Below are 17451 nucleotides of genomic sequence, written 5' to 3' on the forward strand. Positions count from 1 at the left end.
AGTGGAGGAACCAGGGTGAGCAGGAGGCTGTCTGCAAGCCAGTGTGCTGGTCTACCTGGGCTCGAGCTCACCGCCTAACTTGGCTTCTTCAGGCTGGACACTGGGAGGCCACAGAAGAGCCTGATGGGCCCTTTTAAAAAGGGTCACGTTTCCGCAGAACTTGTAAATCTAGCAGACACGTGCAACCTTCCGACACTGCGACACAATTGACATCTACACCCCATGTTTGTGAGCCAAACCATCGAGTTTAACAACAAATCCATCTCCCTTTAAGTTTTAAGCAAACTTACAACTTTGTGTTAGGCTGTGTCTGAAGTTACCCTTGGCCCCAAGTAGCCTGTGGATCACAGGATGGACAGACACCTCTCCTGGATAAACCAACCCTTCCTCTGAGACATTGCGTTTATATGTGACAGTCAGTCAATAAACTGGGCAGTTGCCACAAGCTGCAGTATCAAACATGAGGAAGGTCCCCTTGGATCTCATTGTTCCCAACCTATCATGTAACCACGCAACACTGACAGGTTGTATGTAGTGTTGTAAATTTGCTGTAAATTACTCTTAGGTGTATAGCAGAGTCTAAACCTCCCTGGGTGCCAGGGGCCTGTGAATCATCACAGCGGCAGATGCTGGCCTTGCTTGAACTGTGCCTCCCACGGCATTTGTGACCTTGGGCAAACTGTTTAATCTCTCTAGGTTTTTGTTTTTCTCATCTGCAAAATGTTTGAATGAAGAGGCATGGGTTTAATATTTAAAACTTTTTGAGGCTGATTTATACAACTGGAAGAAGCCACACCTGACCATATGACCGGTCACGGGCAAAATGCAGACACAATAAACATATAGAATAACTGCTTCCCAGCTATATACACAAGAAACACTAAATTTCATATTTTGACTGGGGTCTCATCCCTAAGATGATTATAAAAATGCAAATATTTAAAAACCCTGGATTCCTAACATTTCTGGTCCCGGGCATTTCAGATAAGGGGGGCTCCACCTGTAATACACCCTTACCTCAAAGCCACCCGTTCCCTGCTCAGTGTCTTGGACCTTCTGGAGGCCTGGTGAAGCACAGCCATCTGTGTGGATGCCATCTGCTCCCCCTGAGCATTTTGTTGTCTTTTGCCTGCCCAGGTGCTTTGAATGTGTGACTAATGGGAACAATTTGTGGAATGTTCTCTTCTTAGCCACAGGAATAAGTGGCGGAGCAGAGACCTGAGTGTGAGGAGGCATCAGTCAGGACCTAAGCCCTGTGTGTGGACTAGAAGTGTGGCCACGATGCAGCTCAAGGACTGTGCTGGAGGCTGCAGACTTGGCCCTAAGCAGACACCAAGGAGTCAGCTGTGAGGTGGAGAAACAACCAGGGCCGTCAGCGAAGTTCTCAAACATGCCAAAGACGGTGTTTTCAAGGCAAGGGATGGTGTGTGTGTCACAAATATGTATGGGGAGGCTGGAGAACAACTTCAGTGTCCTTCCCGGCTGTTCTCCATGTTTGTTTACTGTGGTGGTATTGTGTTCCCCCAAATATTGTGCACCCTAATAAACTTATCTGGGGTCAGAGACAGAACAGCCACTAGATACAAAGGCTAGAAAATGGTGGCACTCACGCCTTTAATCCTAGCACTCCAGAGGTAGAAATCCCTCTGGATCTTTGTGAGTTCAAGGCCACATTGGAAATGGGCAGGCATGGTGACTCACACCTTTAATCCCAGGAAGCCAGCCTTTAATCCCAGGGAGTGGTGGTAGAAAGCAGAAAGATATATAAGGCGTGAGGACCAGAAACTAGAAGCATTTGGCTGGTTAAGCTTTCAGGCTTCCAGCAGCACAGTTCAGCTGAGAGTCATTCAGATATGAGGACACAGAGGCTTCCAGTCTGAGGAAACAAGATCAGCTGAGAAGTTGGCCAGGTGAGGTAGCTGTGGCCTGTTCTGTCTCTCTGACCTTCCAGTATTCACTCCAATACCTGGCCTCAGTTTGATTTTATTAATAAGAACTTTTAAGATTCCTACTACAGTTTACCTCCTTTCCTTTCTTCTTCTTCCCTCCCTTCCTTCCTTGTTTTGTTTTTTGAGACAAGGTCTTTCTGTGTATGTAGCCCTGGCTGTCCTGGAATTCTCTATGTAGACCAGGCTGGCCTGGAACTCAGAGATCTGCCTGCCTCCCCTCCTGAGTACTGGGATTAAAGGTGTGCGCCACCACAGCCAGCAAAAAGTACAGGTCACCTTTTTTTTTTTTTCCGAGACAGAGTTTCTCTGTGTGCTCCTGCCTGTCCTGGAACATCCCCCCCCCCCCCCAGATAGGACCTTCATCTATACAGCCCGGGCTTTGCCTGGGACTCATAATTCTCCTGTCTCATCCTCATAAATGCTGGGGTTATGGAAGCACACTTCACCTGACACACCCTCACGATTCTGAGAACAGATGATGGACAGTTTGAAAAGGACTCATTTTCAGGTGTTGAGGCTCACATGGGGACACAGCCGTACAATGTCAATGACACTTGGCTCATGTGATCCTCATGCTTTGTGCTCCCAAGGCATCCACCACCATATCCTGCCTTATTAAACATTTAGCAGTTGAGTTTGGATTTTTTTTTCCACTGAAACACTTTCTAGCAAGACAGAGGCTATTGTATGACTTTTTGTTAACAGAGGCAGGGGCGTCCCTAAAAAAGCACCGTGTTGGAGGCCATTAGTTACTAAGAATCTGACTGGATCTTGGTTTCAGATGTTGGGTGTTATCTAGAGGAAATCCATGACTGTCATCATCCCACTTTCTTTCTTTCTTTTTTTTTAAAAGATGTATTTATTCATTATGTATACAGTGTTCTGCCTGCATGTATGCCTGAGCACCAGATCTCATTATGGATGGCTGTGAGCTGCCATGTGGGTGCTGGGAATGGAACTCAGGACCTCACCAAGAGCAGTCAGTGCTCTTAACCTCTGAGCTGTCTCTCTAGTCCCATCATCCCGCCTTCTAGGAAGTAGTTGTGGACCACGAGAGCGGCTTTATCTGAGCCCTTTGGTCAGTTAGGCTGGTGCTCACCTCTTCCCACTTACCTCTTGGTGTGTAACCCGGACTCCATTATAAAAAGACATAACAGTATTGGGTCCTACTGCTACCTTGGAAAATAGTCCTTCTCCGGCACTGGAGATGAGAGAGTCGGCAACATAAACTCTAAAAAAGGAACAAAGAATAATAAAATCATGAGATTTTTCAGTGTGATAGATCACTCTTGCTGCCGATCACCAAAATTCCATGATACTGAATCCCAAATGACAGTTCCCAATTAGTCAACAAAGAAGGAGGGGAGGGTGAGAAATTACACCACAATATGCTAGCAACAGTAATGGAAGAAATAGCTTTTGTCTCTTTAAGAGTAGTATTTACAATGAACTCCACCCGCCTCCTTTAGATGGGGTATCTGGCTTAGGGTATCTGCCTCAGACTTGTTCTGGAGCCAACGACAATCAGAAACTTCATTTTTTTTTTTTTTCTTTTGGACAGGGTTTCTCTGTTTAACCCTGACTGTTCTAGAACTCTCTATGTAAACTCACAGCATCTACCTCCTGCCTCTGTCTCCTGAGTGCTGGGATTAAAGGTGTGAACCACTGGGCCTGGTCATAACCACCTGGTGGTAACTAGGGACTTCTAATCCTCCTGATTCCACCTCTTGAGTGACCAGTTTTCTGTGGTGTTGGAGATCAAACCTAGGGCTTTGGGAATGCTAGGCATGCATCAACTGAGCTGCATCCCCAGGCCTCAGATGATGTCTTCTCCTGGGCTGGGGAGATGGCTGCTCTTCCAGAGGATTTGGGTTTGATTCCCAGCATCCACATGGCATCTCACAACCATTTGTAACTCTAGTTCCAGGGGTCTTAGAGCTTGGTCTCATGGAGGCTCCTTCCTTCCTCTCTGATGACTCTAGCTTGTGTCAAGTTGACACGCAAACCAGCCAGCCTAGTACTTGATAGACCTTTTTGAAAAAGAAGCTGATGTTTATAGTTAACAACAAGAAAACATTTCCCAAAATTTACCAACACAGTGCTCAAGTTTCTCAAAGCCAGGCAACAGAGGAAGACTATTCCTTAGTTAAATGCCAAGATGGACTGTTTATACAAAAAGTGACAATTAATGAGACATATCCAACAAGCGTTTCCCTACAGAGGGGTTAAAGGAGAGGTCAGCTAACTACAGGCCAAATCTGACTGCCGCTCATTTTTGTTGATAAAGTTTGATTGAGACACAGCTGCCTTCCTGAGTTGGTTTAGGACTGTGACTGCTGTAGTCAAATGTGGAGCTGAGTCTGTGCAATGGCCAACACAGGGCCTACAAGTCCCCAAGTTGTTCTTGGTGTTCTTTCACAGAAAAGGGTCCCTAAACGCTGCCTAATAAGAAAAGCACCCTCAGCTGCGGAACAGGGGTGATAAGAGCTTATGTTCCACTAACAAATCTTTGATTTCTTCATTTCTCTGTGCACTGTGATGGATGGCCCCAGTAGGAAGTGGGCATCTGTAATTTTGGCTTATTTTATGGACTGGGAAGTCTGAATGATTGCTTCCAATTCTGCTCCTTTCCTCTGACAGAATGAAACATGTCACCCTTTTGCCAGGTGACCTCGTGACACTTCCTTCCGTGCAGGTGGGGCACACATCCCCATCCTGCTGACTTCGCTAGCAGAACATGGAGGAGGCCCTGCTGGTGGGTCTCAGGTGTTAAGAGACATGGCGAGTTTTTGCCAGTCTCTTCCAGTTTCCATTGTCTCCAGGAGAAGAATATGTCCGGGAGGCTATTATTCCTTTAGTCGGAGTCTTGGAAGGAAGAGATGGGAAACAGACCTGAACTCGACTTGAATCCTGGAGCTCAGCCTAGTCCGGCTGAGCCTGGTGAAGCCCAAGTAAAGATGGCTGAACCTAAGCCAACCCACGGAACCATGAGTATAATGTAATACAAAACGCTGGCCTCTGTGAACAGCTGAGCGGTTTGAGAGTATTGGTTATGCAGGGTTTCACAACAGACTAGGCTGATAGATACAGATGGCCCTGTGGTGTTTGGGGGTGAACACAGTAGTCAGTCTACACCCACTGGCCCTGGGCCAGAACCTCTTGTCAAAAAAAGAGGACATTCTCTCCCTGCCTGTGGCACTGTGGGATCAGCACTGCTGTCCTTTAGACCAGGAAGAGGCTTGTTTCTTAGCCGGGAGCAGAAAGTAAACAAGAGGTAAGCCACGCCCCGAGGGGCTGTCCTTTCTCAGCAGACCAGCCAAAGGCGGTAAGCCACGCCCCGAGGGGCTGTCCTTTCTCAGCAGACCAGCCAAAGGCGGTAAGCCACGCCCCGAGGGGCTGTCCTTTCTCAGCAGAGCGGCGGGCGGTAGGAGAATAAGGGGAAGTCTGGGCACTGAGAGTCCACGCTAGAGGGCAGCCATCCTCCTAGGTTAGGTATAGAAAGGACAGACCTGACAGGGAGGGATGTATTTACGCCTGCCATTGCTGCCTTTGCTTCTATCCTGCCTTCCCTGAGGAGTAAAGAAGTTGCTTTATGTTCCAAGGGTCAGGCTGGAGGTATAGGCTAGATTGACAGAGCATGGATTGCTCCCCTAGAGGACTGCATCATCAAGAGCCTTGAGAGCGCCTGCTTCCAAGCCTGACCCAAGGCTGAGCCCTTCCACATGGTGGAAAGAAAGAACTGATTTCAAAAGCTGTTCTCTGATTTCTACATGCGTGCTACCCCAAGCCCCCAGAGTCCCAAGAAAGGGTGGGACTGCCTGATCCAACGCTTTACCTAGAGAGTTCATTCTAGGACAGACGAGACATGAAGCTGCTTGATAACGTGGAAACCTTCCGTGGACAGTCTCTATATAGGAATATAGTCTTCTTTAGAATGCACAAATACTTACTAGGAAGTGTGCCAAGGAAAAGTACTCATGGAGGGGCTTGGCGTGAGCAGGAGCCCAGCCTGAGCAGAGAGCCACAGAAGCTCAAGGGTGCCCACCACCAGGGCATAGACAGAGCAATGAAAGCCACAAGGAAAGAGTTACCTCTCGGACTCATAAGGGTCTGGAAGGAGGGCATCACTAGAGATGCAGGAGGACGTCGATTTATCAAAGTGGTACACGGAACCTAGAAGGCAAACCGACAGTCAGTTCAGGTGGCGAGCCCGGCAGGACATGCAGATGTGGCCCCCCAGTCACAGGACGAACCAAACAATCACACAGGCCACCCTGGTCATGCCAGCTAGAATAGCCAAGTGGGCATCTGTCAGGTTTACTCTTCGGTTATGTTTTCCAATCTTGTCCTCTTTTTCCTTTTCCTTTGTGAGATAGGACCTTACCAAATTGCCCAGCCTGGCTTTGTACTTGAGATTCTGTAGCTGGAGGTTTTCCTGTGCTCACCTGGCATCAAGGACCCCACAACCGCTTATGAAATAATCACTCAGAAACTTATGTTAATTAAAACTGCCTGGCCATTAGCTCAGGCTTACTACTGACTAGCTCTTAAACTCAGCCCATTTCTGTTAATCTATATGTTGCCATGTGTTCCATAGCTTTACCTGTATGTCATTACATGCTGCTCCCTGGACATTGGGCTGGCATCTCCTGACTCAGTCTTTCAGCCTTCCCACAATTCTTGTTTGCTGCCTGGCTACTGGCCAATCAGCAGCACATTCACAGCATACAGACCATCCCACAGCAAGATCCCCTTGCCTCAAGCTTCTGAGTCTGGTGTTACAGACCTATACTTACCAGGCCTGATTTATTTAAGTCTTAATGCACAGCCATCAGACTTAACTCTTAAGATTCCTATTTGTTGATTTTCCTTTATTCAAATGTCTTAAAATCTGCTTGTGTGCTTAAAACTTTAAGCAAAACACGTTGCAGAATTTTTGGATTTCTCTGATCAGAGTAAATTGGATATTGGTTTTTAAATTTCTTTGAGGTTTTCTTCACACCAGACAGTCTGTAAAATGTATAGCAGAGGCCAGCAGTTGACTTCCTCACTGAGAGTAAACTCAACCTCCCAGAATTATGGAGAACAACAATGCTCTGCATGAAGACTCACTTGACTTCTAGCATGGTGGCTCAGATTACCGATTGGTAATCAGTCCCGAAAATAAGGTATGCAACTGTCCTAGAATTACTGTTGGCTTTCTGTTGACCTTGGCGAATCTTCAAGGGCACAAGGTATGTTGGACTCTCCAAGTGTTCATAAACAAAGAAGCAAGATTTGGACCCAGAGCATGAACTCCTACAAAGCCAATCATTTTTAGCACTAACATCAATAACAATCCCATCAATCGGTTCTTCAGTAGTTACCATGGTTACTGGCCCCTTTCCTGTTTTTTAAAATATAACGTAAACCTAAATGAATGTCACAGACCTAAGCTAGACTATGATCCAAATCAGTCTGTAACTGCCTAGGAAACAGACTACTTAAGTATTTAAAAAAGAGAACATTCAGCTGAGGGGCTTGGTTATACAGGAGACAGAAGAGCGGTGAAGCCAAGCAGGGAGCCAGCAGGAATCTCGAAGTGGGCATGAGCAGGAAGCCTCCACCGACCTACTAAGCTGGGGACGGGAGAGGAGGTGGTGGTGTGTTCTTTCCAGGTTCCATCCACATCTGTGGCCAGCAGCCTCTCCAGGGCTTAAACTCAGCAGTCAGATACTCAGGAGCCTGGGGACAGGAGCAGCTGCCTGGCAGAGGACTACAGGGATAATGTGATGGCTATTCTTGGTTGTCAACTCGACTGCATCTGGAATTAACTAAAACCCAAGTGGCTAGGTGCACCTGTGAGGGATTTCTCTCTCTCTCTCTCTCTCTCTCTCTCTCTCTCTCTCTCTCTCTCTCTCTCTCTCTCTTCCTTCCTTTCTTTTGAGACAGGGTTTTTCTGTGTGTAGCCTTGGCTGTCCTGGATCTCTCTCTGTGGACCAGGCTGGCCTCAGACTCAGAGATCTGCCCACCTCTGCCTCTCGAGTGGGATTAAAGGCATGTGCCACTACAGCTCAGCCACCTTGTTTTTTTTTGAGACAGGGTCTCTCTCTGTCTGCACCTCTCCAGTGCCATGCAGCTTTTGTACTTAGGTTCTAGAGATTGAACTCTGGTCTTTAGGCTTAGGTGGTAAGAAGCATTTTAACAACTGAACCATCTCCCTAGGTTCTGAAATAATAGTGAATATACAGAAAAGTACAAAGAAAGAAAGACTCCTCCCACTGTTTCTTCTAACATTAACTTTTAAAAAGGGTTTTACATTTAGTGTGTGTGTGTGTGTGTGTGTGTGTGTGTGTGTGTGTGTGAGAGTGTGTGTGTGAGTGAGTGAGTGAGTGAGAGAGAGAGAGAGAGAGAGATGCATGTGTGAGGTCAGAGGACAAATTTCAGGAGTTGACTCTCTTCATTCACCATGTGGGTCCCTGAGATTGAACTCAGGTCATCGGCCTTTGAAGGCAGCTCCTACAGCCGCAGAGCCATCTCCGACTTAATCAGCTGTACAGTTTATTTGGGTTTTTGGCAAAAATGGGCTGACACTCCATTAAAGTGGGCTCCCCAGAGAAGAAAAGAAACCTCTTTGTAGGGCAATGGTGGTGCACACCTTTAATCCCAGCACTTGGCAGGTGAGGCAGGAGGATCTCTGTGAGTTCGAGGCCAGCCTGGTCTACTTAGTGAGTTCCAGGACACACAGAGAACCTTTGTCTCAAAAAACCAAAACCAAAACACCCCCAAAACCTCTTCAACCTGTCACCCACTGGACAACTCACTTCCAGACGTCAGTTCAAAGTGTGGCCTCCCTTCTTCGGTGGCCGTGAGGATGGCCAGTTTCCCTTCAAGCATCTCCCCATCGATGAACTTTCCATAGAGCGCGGTCCTCTGGTCAGGGTAGACGTAGGCTATCTTCTCTCCAGTCATCTCTCCGTCTTCGTTGACTTCCCCGACGAGGCTACCTCCATCCTGGAAGGAGAAACCCAAACCCAGAGGTTTTATATAAAGTAGTCGTGGATAGGGTGTGAGTTCAGGAAGTTCGTCCTCGGCAACCCCCACTGTGAAGAGCACCAACAATAACAATAGCAGTTTAAGAATCTGGAGCTTTTCACAGGAGTGAGAGTTCTTCATGCCCCTGCAGGCAGCTCCTCCACCACACACACAAATACACTTCTGGAATGTTCTATGCACAGGGACAGGTATGCCTCATTTAGAGCAGGAGACTGGAGTGCACTTGGCAATCCTGAAGTAGTGACTGGCCCTCTAGCTTGGTGTATTATCTAAGAAACAAACACATCACACTCAGAACAGACTTGCAGACATTTAAGGGAAATATAATTAAGCACACACCTGTAATATATTAAGGGAAATAGATTACAGCATAAATATATTACAGTACACATCTGTAATCTTAGCACTATGGAGGCAGAGACAGGCAGATCTCTGATCTCTGTGAGTTTGAGGCCAGCCTGATCTATCCAGGCCAGCCAGCACTCCATAGAGAGACCCTGTCTCAAAGCAAACAAACAAACTTCACTGAAAATGAACGCCCCCCTTTTTTCCCTTTCTGTAGCACTGGGGTGAACCCAGAGCCCAGGACCTCGTGGGATTGTACATGGTGAACACTCCACCCCTGAGCTAAATCTCCATGCCTTTAAACATGCTTAAGAATTCATTTGGTCTACCCGAGTGGAAATAGAATTGCCTGTATCTTCTAAGCGATAAGCAGCAGACCTTGTCTCTTCCACAGCACTTCTTTCTTTCATTCTTCATTTGTGGCTCCCCTGCCTTCCCGCAAGAGAAGGGCCAGCTTTGCTTCATTCCATAGGACAAATGTTAGAGCAATTCCATGTCCTGCTAAGTGCCAGGGTCACAGTCGGTAACTGACAAATACCTGATTTTTTTTTTTTTTAAACTTTCTGTGTATGTTCCTGTATGTGTGCATGGGTAAGCATGCACTGTGGTGCATGTGTGGAGGTCAGAGGACAACTTGCAGAAGTCCCCCACCACGTGGATCCCAGGGGGCCCATCATATCGCCAGGCTTAGCGGCAGACGCCTTTACTCACGAAACCATCTCACTGAGACTTGTTAGTTGAACTAGGCCACAACAGCATTATGGCTAATTTAATTTAGGGTGCAAAAGATGGGGCCCTCCCCTGGGAGTCCTAACTGCATAACTTACCAATCTGAGTCCTTTGTAAGCTTGCTGAACAATTTGATACTATGGCACCTCAGACAGCTTGGTTAATGACCTCAGCTCGAGTATCTGGGAACGGCTACTCAAAGCTGCAATGTGGGGTGATCCTCTGTGTCGCTTACTGAGACAGGAATAAGTGACATTATGTACACTCTTGGTTATTGATAAGACCAGGGAACAAAATGTAGCTATAGTGGCTGATAGGTCGCCCATGCTCCAGTGGCTGGCCCCTACCCATGTACCTGCAGAAGTACTAATGGGACTCAAGGGATTATAAAAAAAAAAAAGTGAGAAAAGAACATGATGGTGGGAGCTGACATGTTGGGGGTGTCTGGTGGGGTTGGGGAGCGGAGTTGGGGGTGCATATGATGAAGACATGTTGTATACATGTGTACGAAATTGTCAAAGAACACACGAAATATTCTCTAAAGATGTCACTGCATACATAGGTTTCAAAACTTGACTCCACTCAGCGAGATGAATGCAGGAAATGGTCTCAGTGTACCATCGATCTCATCACGGGACCTCAGTTGATCCTAGTCAGTAGCAAAGTGACAGGGAGTGGGAGTCTCCGGGAATTCCTGTTTCGTCTCTCTCCCATCCTCTTCCTACACAGGGCTCCACTCATCCTTCTGACGAGTCTCTCTCAAATGTCAGTGGTGCCCCAGCACAGGCATCGTGGGGCTCAGCCTGGCCACTCGGAAAGCCCACTCCCAGCCTTCTGGACCTGTAGGTACCTTGGCACCTGTCCATCTGCTTGTCTGCTTCTACCTGGACAGTCACCTAAATGATGTCTGATGGGTCAGAGCTGACCAAGAGGATACCTAAATGTTTGGGCAAGTCTTAGACAAAGATTAACCACATTCTTTCCTTAAGAGTACAGTTTCTGGGTTGGGGATTTAACTCAGTGGTAGAGCGCTTGCCTAGCAAGTAGGAGGCCCTGGGTTCGATCCTCAGCTCAAAAAAGAAAAAAAAAAAATAGTACAGTTTCTTTTTAAAATTCTCTCTCTCTCTCTCTCTCTCTCTCTCTCTCTCTCTGTGTGTGTGTGTGTGTGTGTGTGAGAGAGAGAGAGAGAGAGAGAGACAGAGAGACAGAGAGAGACAGAGACAGAGACAGAGACAGAGACAGAGATGGAGACAGACAGAGAGCTCTTGAATCCCTAGAGTCGCCAGTGTGGATGCGGGGGTCCAAACTCCAGCCCTCACGATAGAACAGCAGCAGCTCTTAACTGATGAGCCATCTCCCCAGCCTCAAATTCCCAGGCTTAAGCCCTTCTGTCTCAGGCTCCCCTAGTAGCTGGGTCTACAGGTGCATGATCTGTGCCAAGCTTAACTGATTAAAAACGCAATTGTGTGGTTGGGCACTGTCGTGTGTACCTTTAATCCTAGCACTAGGGAGGCAGAGACAGGTGGATCTCTGAGTTCAAGGCCAGCCTGGTCTACACATTGAGCTCCAGGACAGTCAGGACTATGTAGAAAAAAAATCTGTCTCAAAAATAAGTAAAAACCAACTGTATTTGGATGACATTGGATGTCCTGCTCTATCTCTCTGCCTTATTCCTTTGAGGCAGGGTCTCCCTGAACTTGGAGGTGTGCCAGCCCCAGAGCGCCACAGTGAGAGCTTTGTGAGTATATAAGTGACCAAGGCAGCCAGCCCTTTTACTTGGTTCCTGAGGATTTGAACTTAGGTCCTCACACTTGAAGCAAATGCGCTTATCTGATAAGCCATCTTCTTAGCTACTTAAATGGTTTCTAAAGAATAATACTGTGGGGCTGGAGAGATGGTTCAGTGGTTAAGAGCACTGGCTGTTCTTCTAGAGGTCATGAGTTTGATTCCCAGCTCCCACGGTGGCTCACAACCATCTGTAGTGGGTTCTGATGCCCTCTTCTGGCATAAAGTCGTACATGCAGATAGAGAACTCATATACATAAAATAAATAAATAAATAGATCTTAAAGAAATAAAGTAAAAGTATAAAGGCTGTTTATGTTGTTTAAAAAAAAAAAGAATAATAATGTGAGCCGGTGGGATGGCTCAGGGAGGCGGAGGGGTGGGGGTGGGGTAAAGGTGCTTGCTGTATAAGCCTGGGGACCTGAGCTCAGGCCCTAGGTGGGAACAGAGAATGGGGTCCACAAACTGTCCTCAGGTTGCCGCCACACACATGCCTGACGCACACAGCCCTATACTTCATGCATACTCACACACAAATAAGACATAAATAAATACAACAGCGTGCAAGTACAATTACCCGGGATTACTTTTTTTGTTTTACATGTAATAATTTGCTTTTCTGGGACAAAGTTTTACTGCATAGCCCAGGCTGACCTCAAACTCTGTATGTCATTGAGGCTGACCTTGAACTCCCGATGCTCTTGACTCCATTCCCAAATGCTGGGAGATTCCAGGCAAGCACCACTGTGCCTAGCCAGTCTTACTAATAATTTAGAGTAAGCAGAAAGGTATTTTCACTTAAGCTCTGGACATGATAAAACAGTAAACAAAATATATCTTAAGGTTTGCTTTTCAAAACATAGTTTTAAAATTCATCAACAACAGATGGAGCATTTGAAATGCAAACAAAAATTATTAATTCCCAACCATGGACTTTGCCATATCTATTTGCTGTAGTGAATTCAAAGCCAGCACTGTTACCAAACACTTGAAGGCAAGTTAAGTTAAATCATCTTAACATAAGCAATGCAGTCCATGACGCACCTTCATAGTGAGGAGAATGTAAAAGTCACGCTGCAGTGGGGTGGTGACTCCAGAAAGGATTCGGTCTCACGTATAAGAGACCAGATAGAATTTAGCAAGAGCTGGGTGAGATGGTGCACGCCTTTAATATTAACACTCGAGGCAGAGACAGGTAGATCTCAGAAGAGTTTGAGGACAGCCTGGTCTACAGAGTGCATTTGAGGCCAGCCAGATTACACAGTGAGAGCCTGTCTCTCCCCTATATGCATTTCTTTATTCTTTATTCTTTTTCTTTTTTTCTTCTCTCCTCTCTCTCTGTCTCTGCTCTCGACACAGGGTCTCTCTACACAGTCCTGGCTCTCCAGGATCTCACTATGTTCTGGGATTGAAGGCATGTATCATCCCACCCAGCCATCCCTCACATGTATTTCAATGATGAAATATCCCACCACTTCTTTCTACGTGCCAAAGGAATTAAAAGCAATTTATTTTTTTACTTTATAAAGGGCACAATAAAACTAGTTTGTGCCAGTGATGAGTAAATACTCAGGAATACTCAGTGTGACTCAGAAGAGTAATTAATAGCAATCTAAAGCCTAGTCCCAGTGAACAACAGCAGGCATGTCAGCCTCACACACTCATCTGTAGCGACTGATCTGTGGCTTCGCAGCAAATACATTTGACTGTTTATCATCGGGAGTCAAAACATTGTCTTAAAACACGTTCCTTTCCCTCATAGCGAGCAGGCGCCAGCTTACTGGGTAATGGATCCAACACACTCCATGTCGAATGTTGTCTTTGTACTGGCCCTTGAAGATCAGCCTCCCGTCGGTATCATACTCCTGGGCTGGTCCGTTCAGCTCGCCGTCCACATATGTGCCTTGGAGGACACCTCCATCCTCATAGGTGTAAACACCCTGGCCCTGCAGGGCATCATCCACATAAAATCCCTCCAGGGTGCTGCAAGGTAAGGGAGAACAGAAAGGAATAGTCAGATTACACAGTACTATAGTTCTCTCTGTCTCTGTCTCTGTCTCTCTCTAGCATACAGGTAGTGGGTAGAGGATATTTGGTTGTTGTTGGCTCTCTCTTTCCACTGTGTGGATCACAGAGATCAAACTCAGGTTGTCAGGCTTGGTGGCAAGCACCTTTACCCACTAAGTCATCTTAAAATAAAGGATCAGGTCCGAGGACTCACATGCCCAGCTCTGTTCCCACCCTTTCATGTATCCAGGACATCTGAAATTCCCATAGACAGATGGCCAGGAAAAATGCAGAGAGAGACAAATAATAGTTGGTGATGTTGCTTGGTTAGTAGAGCATTTACCTAGCATGCCCAGGGCCCTGGGTTTGAGGAAGCCTTAACCTATAATCTCCTGATTCCTATGAATCTTATTTCTTTCTTTGCTAAAAGAAAGAGAGAAGAAAAAAGCCACAGGTCCAGCTGAGAACAAGTCTCAGCTACCCATGTCTCCACGGCCAGGCAGATGCCCAGCTTACATTGGGGCATTAGCATTTCTGCTGTTAAATCTACTCAACAGCGAGCATTGTGCTTCTCTCTGGGCTCCAAGTCTCTTGGATGGCTTGCATGCAAGGCTCTTCAGTCACACAAGCATGGTTTAGCTTGTGTGAATGGCCATCTTACTTCCAAGTCACTAATATTTTGTTCCACAGTAGCAATGATAACCGGCATCCAATCAAAAGACTTCCCTCTGATCCTGATGGGAGACTGATGAGGACTTATTTTTGTTATACAGTCATGTGTCCCTTAATGACAGGGACAGGCTCTGGAAAATGTGCCATTAGACGACGTTGTCAATGTGTGAACAACACAAGCAGGCATGAACAAATCCAGATGTGACAGCTGCCTCTTTACCTAGGTTACATGTTGATCTTGCAGGACTTTTGTGGCACAGGCTGTTCATGGAGTCCTGTGTGTGACACTCAGCCGGACACATGTGCTCCTGTGCGCAACCATGGACACAGAGGAATGGCGGGGTAAAGGGGGGAGACAGCGGGATCAACCCTGCTCACCCCATCCGCAGCCTGACGAAGCCTGAGCCCCATGGTGCTGGACCGGAAGAAAGCTCACAGCACACCCAAGGCCATTTTACCATCCTTCGCCTACCGCTGTCCTCAGAAAACACATTTGGAAAACTTGGAAATACGTTTTTTTTTTGTCCAATATCCTCATGCAATAGAAGTAAGTTTACCAAAAATACCATTTGTAATAAAGGGAAGCGCAGCACAAACCATTTGTAATTTTTTTTTTTTTGGTTTTTCGAGACAGGGTTTCTCTGTGTAGCTTTGCACCTTTCCTGGAACTCGCCTGTAGCCCAGGCTGGCCTTGAACTCACAGAGATCCTCTGCCTCCAGAGTGCTGGGATTAAAGGCGTGCGCCACCATGGCCCGGCTCCCATTTGTAAAATTTTAAATGTAAGTGTTAACAATACGGCTCAGTGGTAAAGGCACTTGCCGCCAGTCCCAAGGGTCTGCATTTGATTCCCTGGACACACGTTATGGAAGGAGAAAGCCAGCTGAGGCCTGCCGTACTCTGACTTCCACACGCAGGCCAACCCCTCCCTACACATAGCACATATCCACAAAATAAACAAGTGTAATTTAAAGATTAAAACATAAATGCTTGGTATTCAGAAACAAAGACGGTTTGATTGACAGCCAGGCTTTAGTCACAGATTCAGCTGGTAAGCATGTTAAGGTATGTGTCCTACATAGTGAGCCTGGTCTGGGGCTCCAGCCAGCAGGGTGCCCGGCGTCAGTACAGCCCACCAGTACTGCCTTGTAAGCACACACTGCTCAAGAGGCCACGCAGGACAAACACACGACACATTCTGGGTCGGCGGGATGAACACACACCTTATGTCGGGACAAGCATGCACTGCGTCCTGGGTTAAGTAGGACAAGCACACATCATGTTCCGGGGCAGGTAAAATGCAAAGCAAGGCACAGGGACTGAGCAGGCTGTCCCTGACTCTGCCTGGTGACGTCCTGTCTTATGATTGAGAATGATCTGTAATTATTAAATGAAATGCACAGCCTGAACGGTGACAGCGTCTCATTTCATTGTAATTACACTATTTGTGGTCTCCCAAGGAGATAAATAGTTCTCTCCCGTTTGTTTGTATTATCAATGACAAATAGGCTTATTAAAATCTTGAATGGAATGAAGTGTACTTTAACATAGCTTTTGCATAAATGATCAAAACTCTAAATTCAGTGAAGCCGAATTAATGAGATTCAACTGTCATTAGATTCAGACAATTAAAAAGGAGAGGCTGCTCGGAGAAGGATTGCTAATCAACTGATGGCGTGATGTGTGCAGCACAGGAAAGCGAGTCAACCATCCCTCTTCCTGTCTGGGAGGGACTGTCAGGCAAGACACAAATGCAGCCGGGTGGTAGTGGTGTATGCCTTTAATCCCAGAACTCGGGAGGCAGAAGGCAGAGGCATCTCTGTGAGTTTGAGACCTGTGTGGTCTACAAAGTGAGTTCCAGGACAGCCAGGGCTATACAAAGAAACCCTGTTTTGAAACACATGCCCCCTCCCCCCCAAAAAAAGATACAAGATACTCGGTGAAGTCTGAATTGTATACAGGTTATAAACTTCAGCAGGTGCATATCCCAAATATCGGATAGAAGATATAAATATAAAAAGGATGCTTTGTTGTTGCGGTCTGAAGTTTTAATTTAACCAAGTGTTCTAAGTTTTTATTTGCTAGCTCTGGCAACCCATTTGATTTGAGATTCCCAGCAGCATTCAAAATGTTCCTGTGTGTATTTGGGTATCGTCCCCACAGACAAGCCTGCCAATACCTCTCAGATTCATGACCGAATCTGCAAGTCACAGGTGTCTCAGACAAGTTAAGAAACCAGCACAGACTTGCACGTATCTTTGTGAGTGTGAGTTCCCGCGTGCCAGGGCTGGCACACGAGGTAAGAGGACAACTTTGGGGATCAGTTGTTCCTCCTAATGTGGAGCTCAGAGCATCAGTGCTTTTACCAGAGTCATAGTTCTGTTTGTTTTTGTTGCGCCCCCCCCCCCCCCCCATGGCTGTCCTGAAACTCATCATATAGACCAGGCTGGCCTCCAGCTCATGAGATCTACCTGCCTCTGAGTGCTGGCTCTAAGCGGGGCGCCTCCACACCCAGACCCACTGAGTCATCTTGTTTTGATCTCGGTCCCAACCGTGTCCAATGGCTTGTCATTGCCTGTGAGCCCATTCTCAGTTCCCTCTCAAGAGGAACAATGCTTTTCCTCTTTGCACAGCTGACTTCATACGCACAGTGCAGTCTCTGAAGGCAGGGCAGTCAAGGGCTCTACAGCTCGGCTCAATTCCAGAGCCCTTAAAGCTACCTTTTTAGGGAGGTAAGAAAGATGCTTCTCTTTCGGCAGTAATTTATGAATGACCCGACTGAATGGGAGAAGGAAGGAATCGATATCTTTTATGTTAAAAATAAAAAGCAATGTGTTCATTGTAACAAAATGTCACCAAGCTACAGAAAGTATAGCTTTTCACTATTCTTATCTGAAATATTTGGTTGACATTTTTATGTGAATATTATGCA

The 17451-nt window shown here is 46.6% G+C and overlaps 1 protein-coding gene across 1 annotated transcript in view; it reads right to left on the reverse strand.

The window, feature by feature from the left end:
- The window catches only part of Setd7 (SET domain containing 7, histone lysine methyltransferase), a 44311-nt gene that overhangs the window by 10581 nt on the left and 16279 nt on the right, over positions 1–17451 (reverse strand). The window contains exons 3-6 of the mRNA XM_006977589.4: positions 13624–13825; positions 8753–8942; positions 6041–6122; positions 3063–3180 (exon numbers count right to left, since the gene is read on the reverse strand). Of these exons, the coding sequence (XP_006977651.1) occupies positions 3063–3180; positions 6041–6122; positions 8753–8942; positions 13624–13825 (592 nt within the window). The remainder of the gene's footprint in view (positions 1–3062; positions 3181–6040; positions 6123–8752; positions 8943–13623; positions 13826–17451) is intronic.

Source organism: Peromyscus maniculatus, chromosome 6 (genome assembly GCF_049852395.1).
Source record: "Peromyscus maniculatus bairdii isolate BWxNUB_F1_BW_parent chromosome 6, HU_Pman_BW_mat_3.1, whole genome shotgun sequence".
In the NCBI taxonomy this organism is placed as follows: domain Eukaryota; kingdom Metazoa; phylum Chordata; class Mammalia; order Rodentia; family Cricetidae; genus Peromyscus; species Peromyscus maniculatus.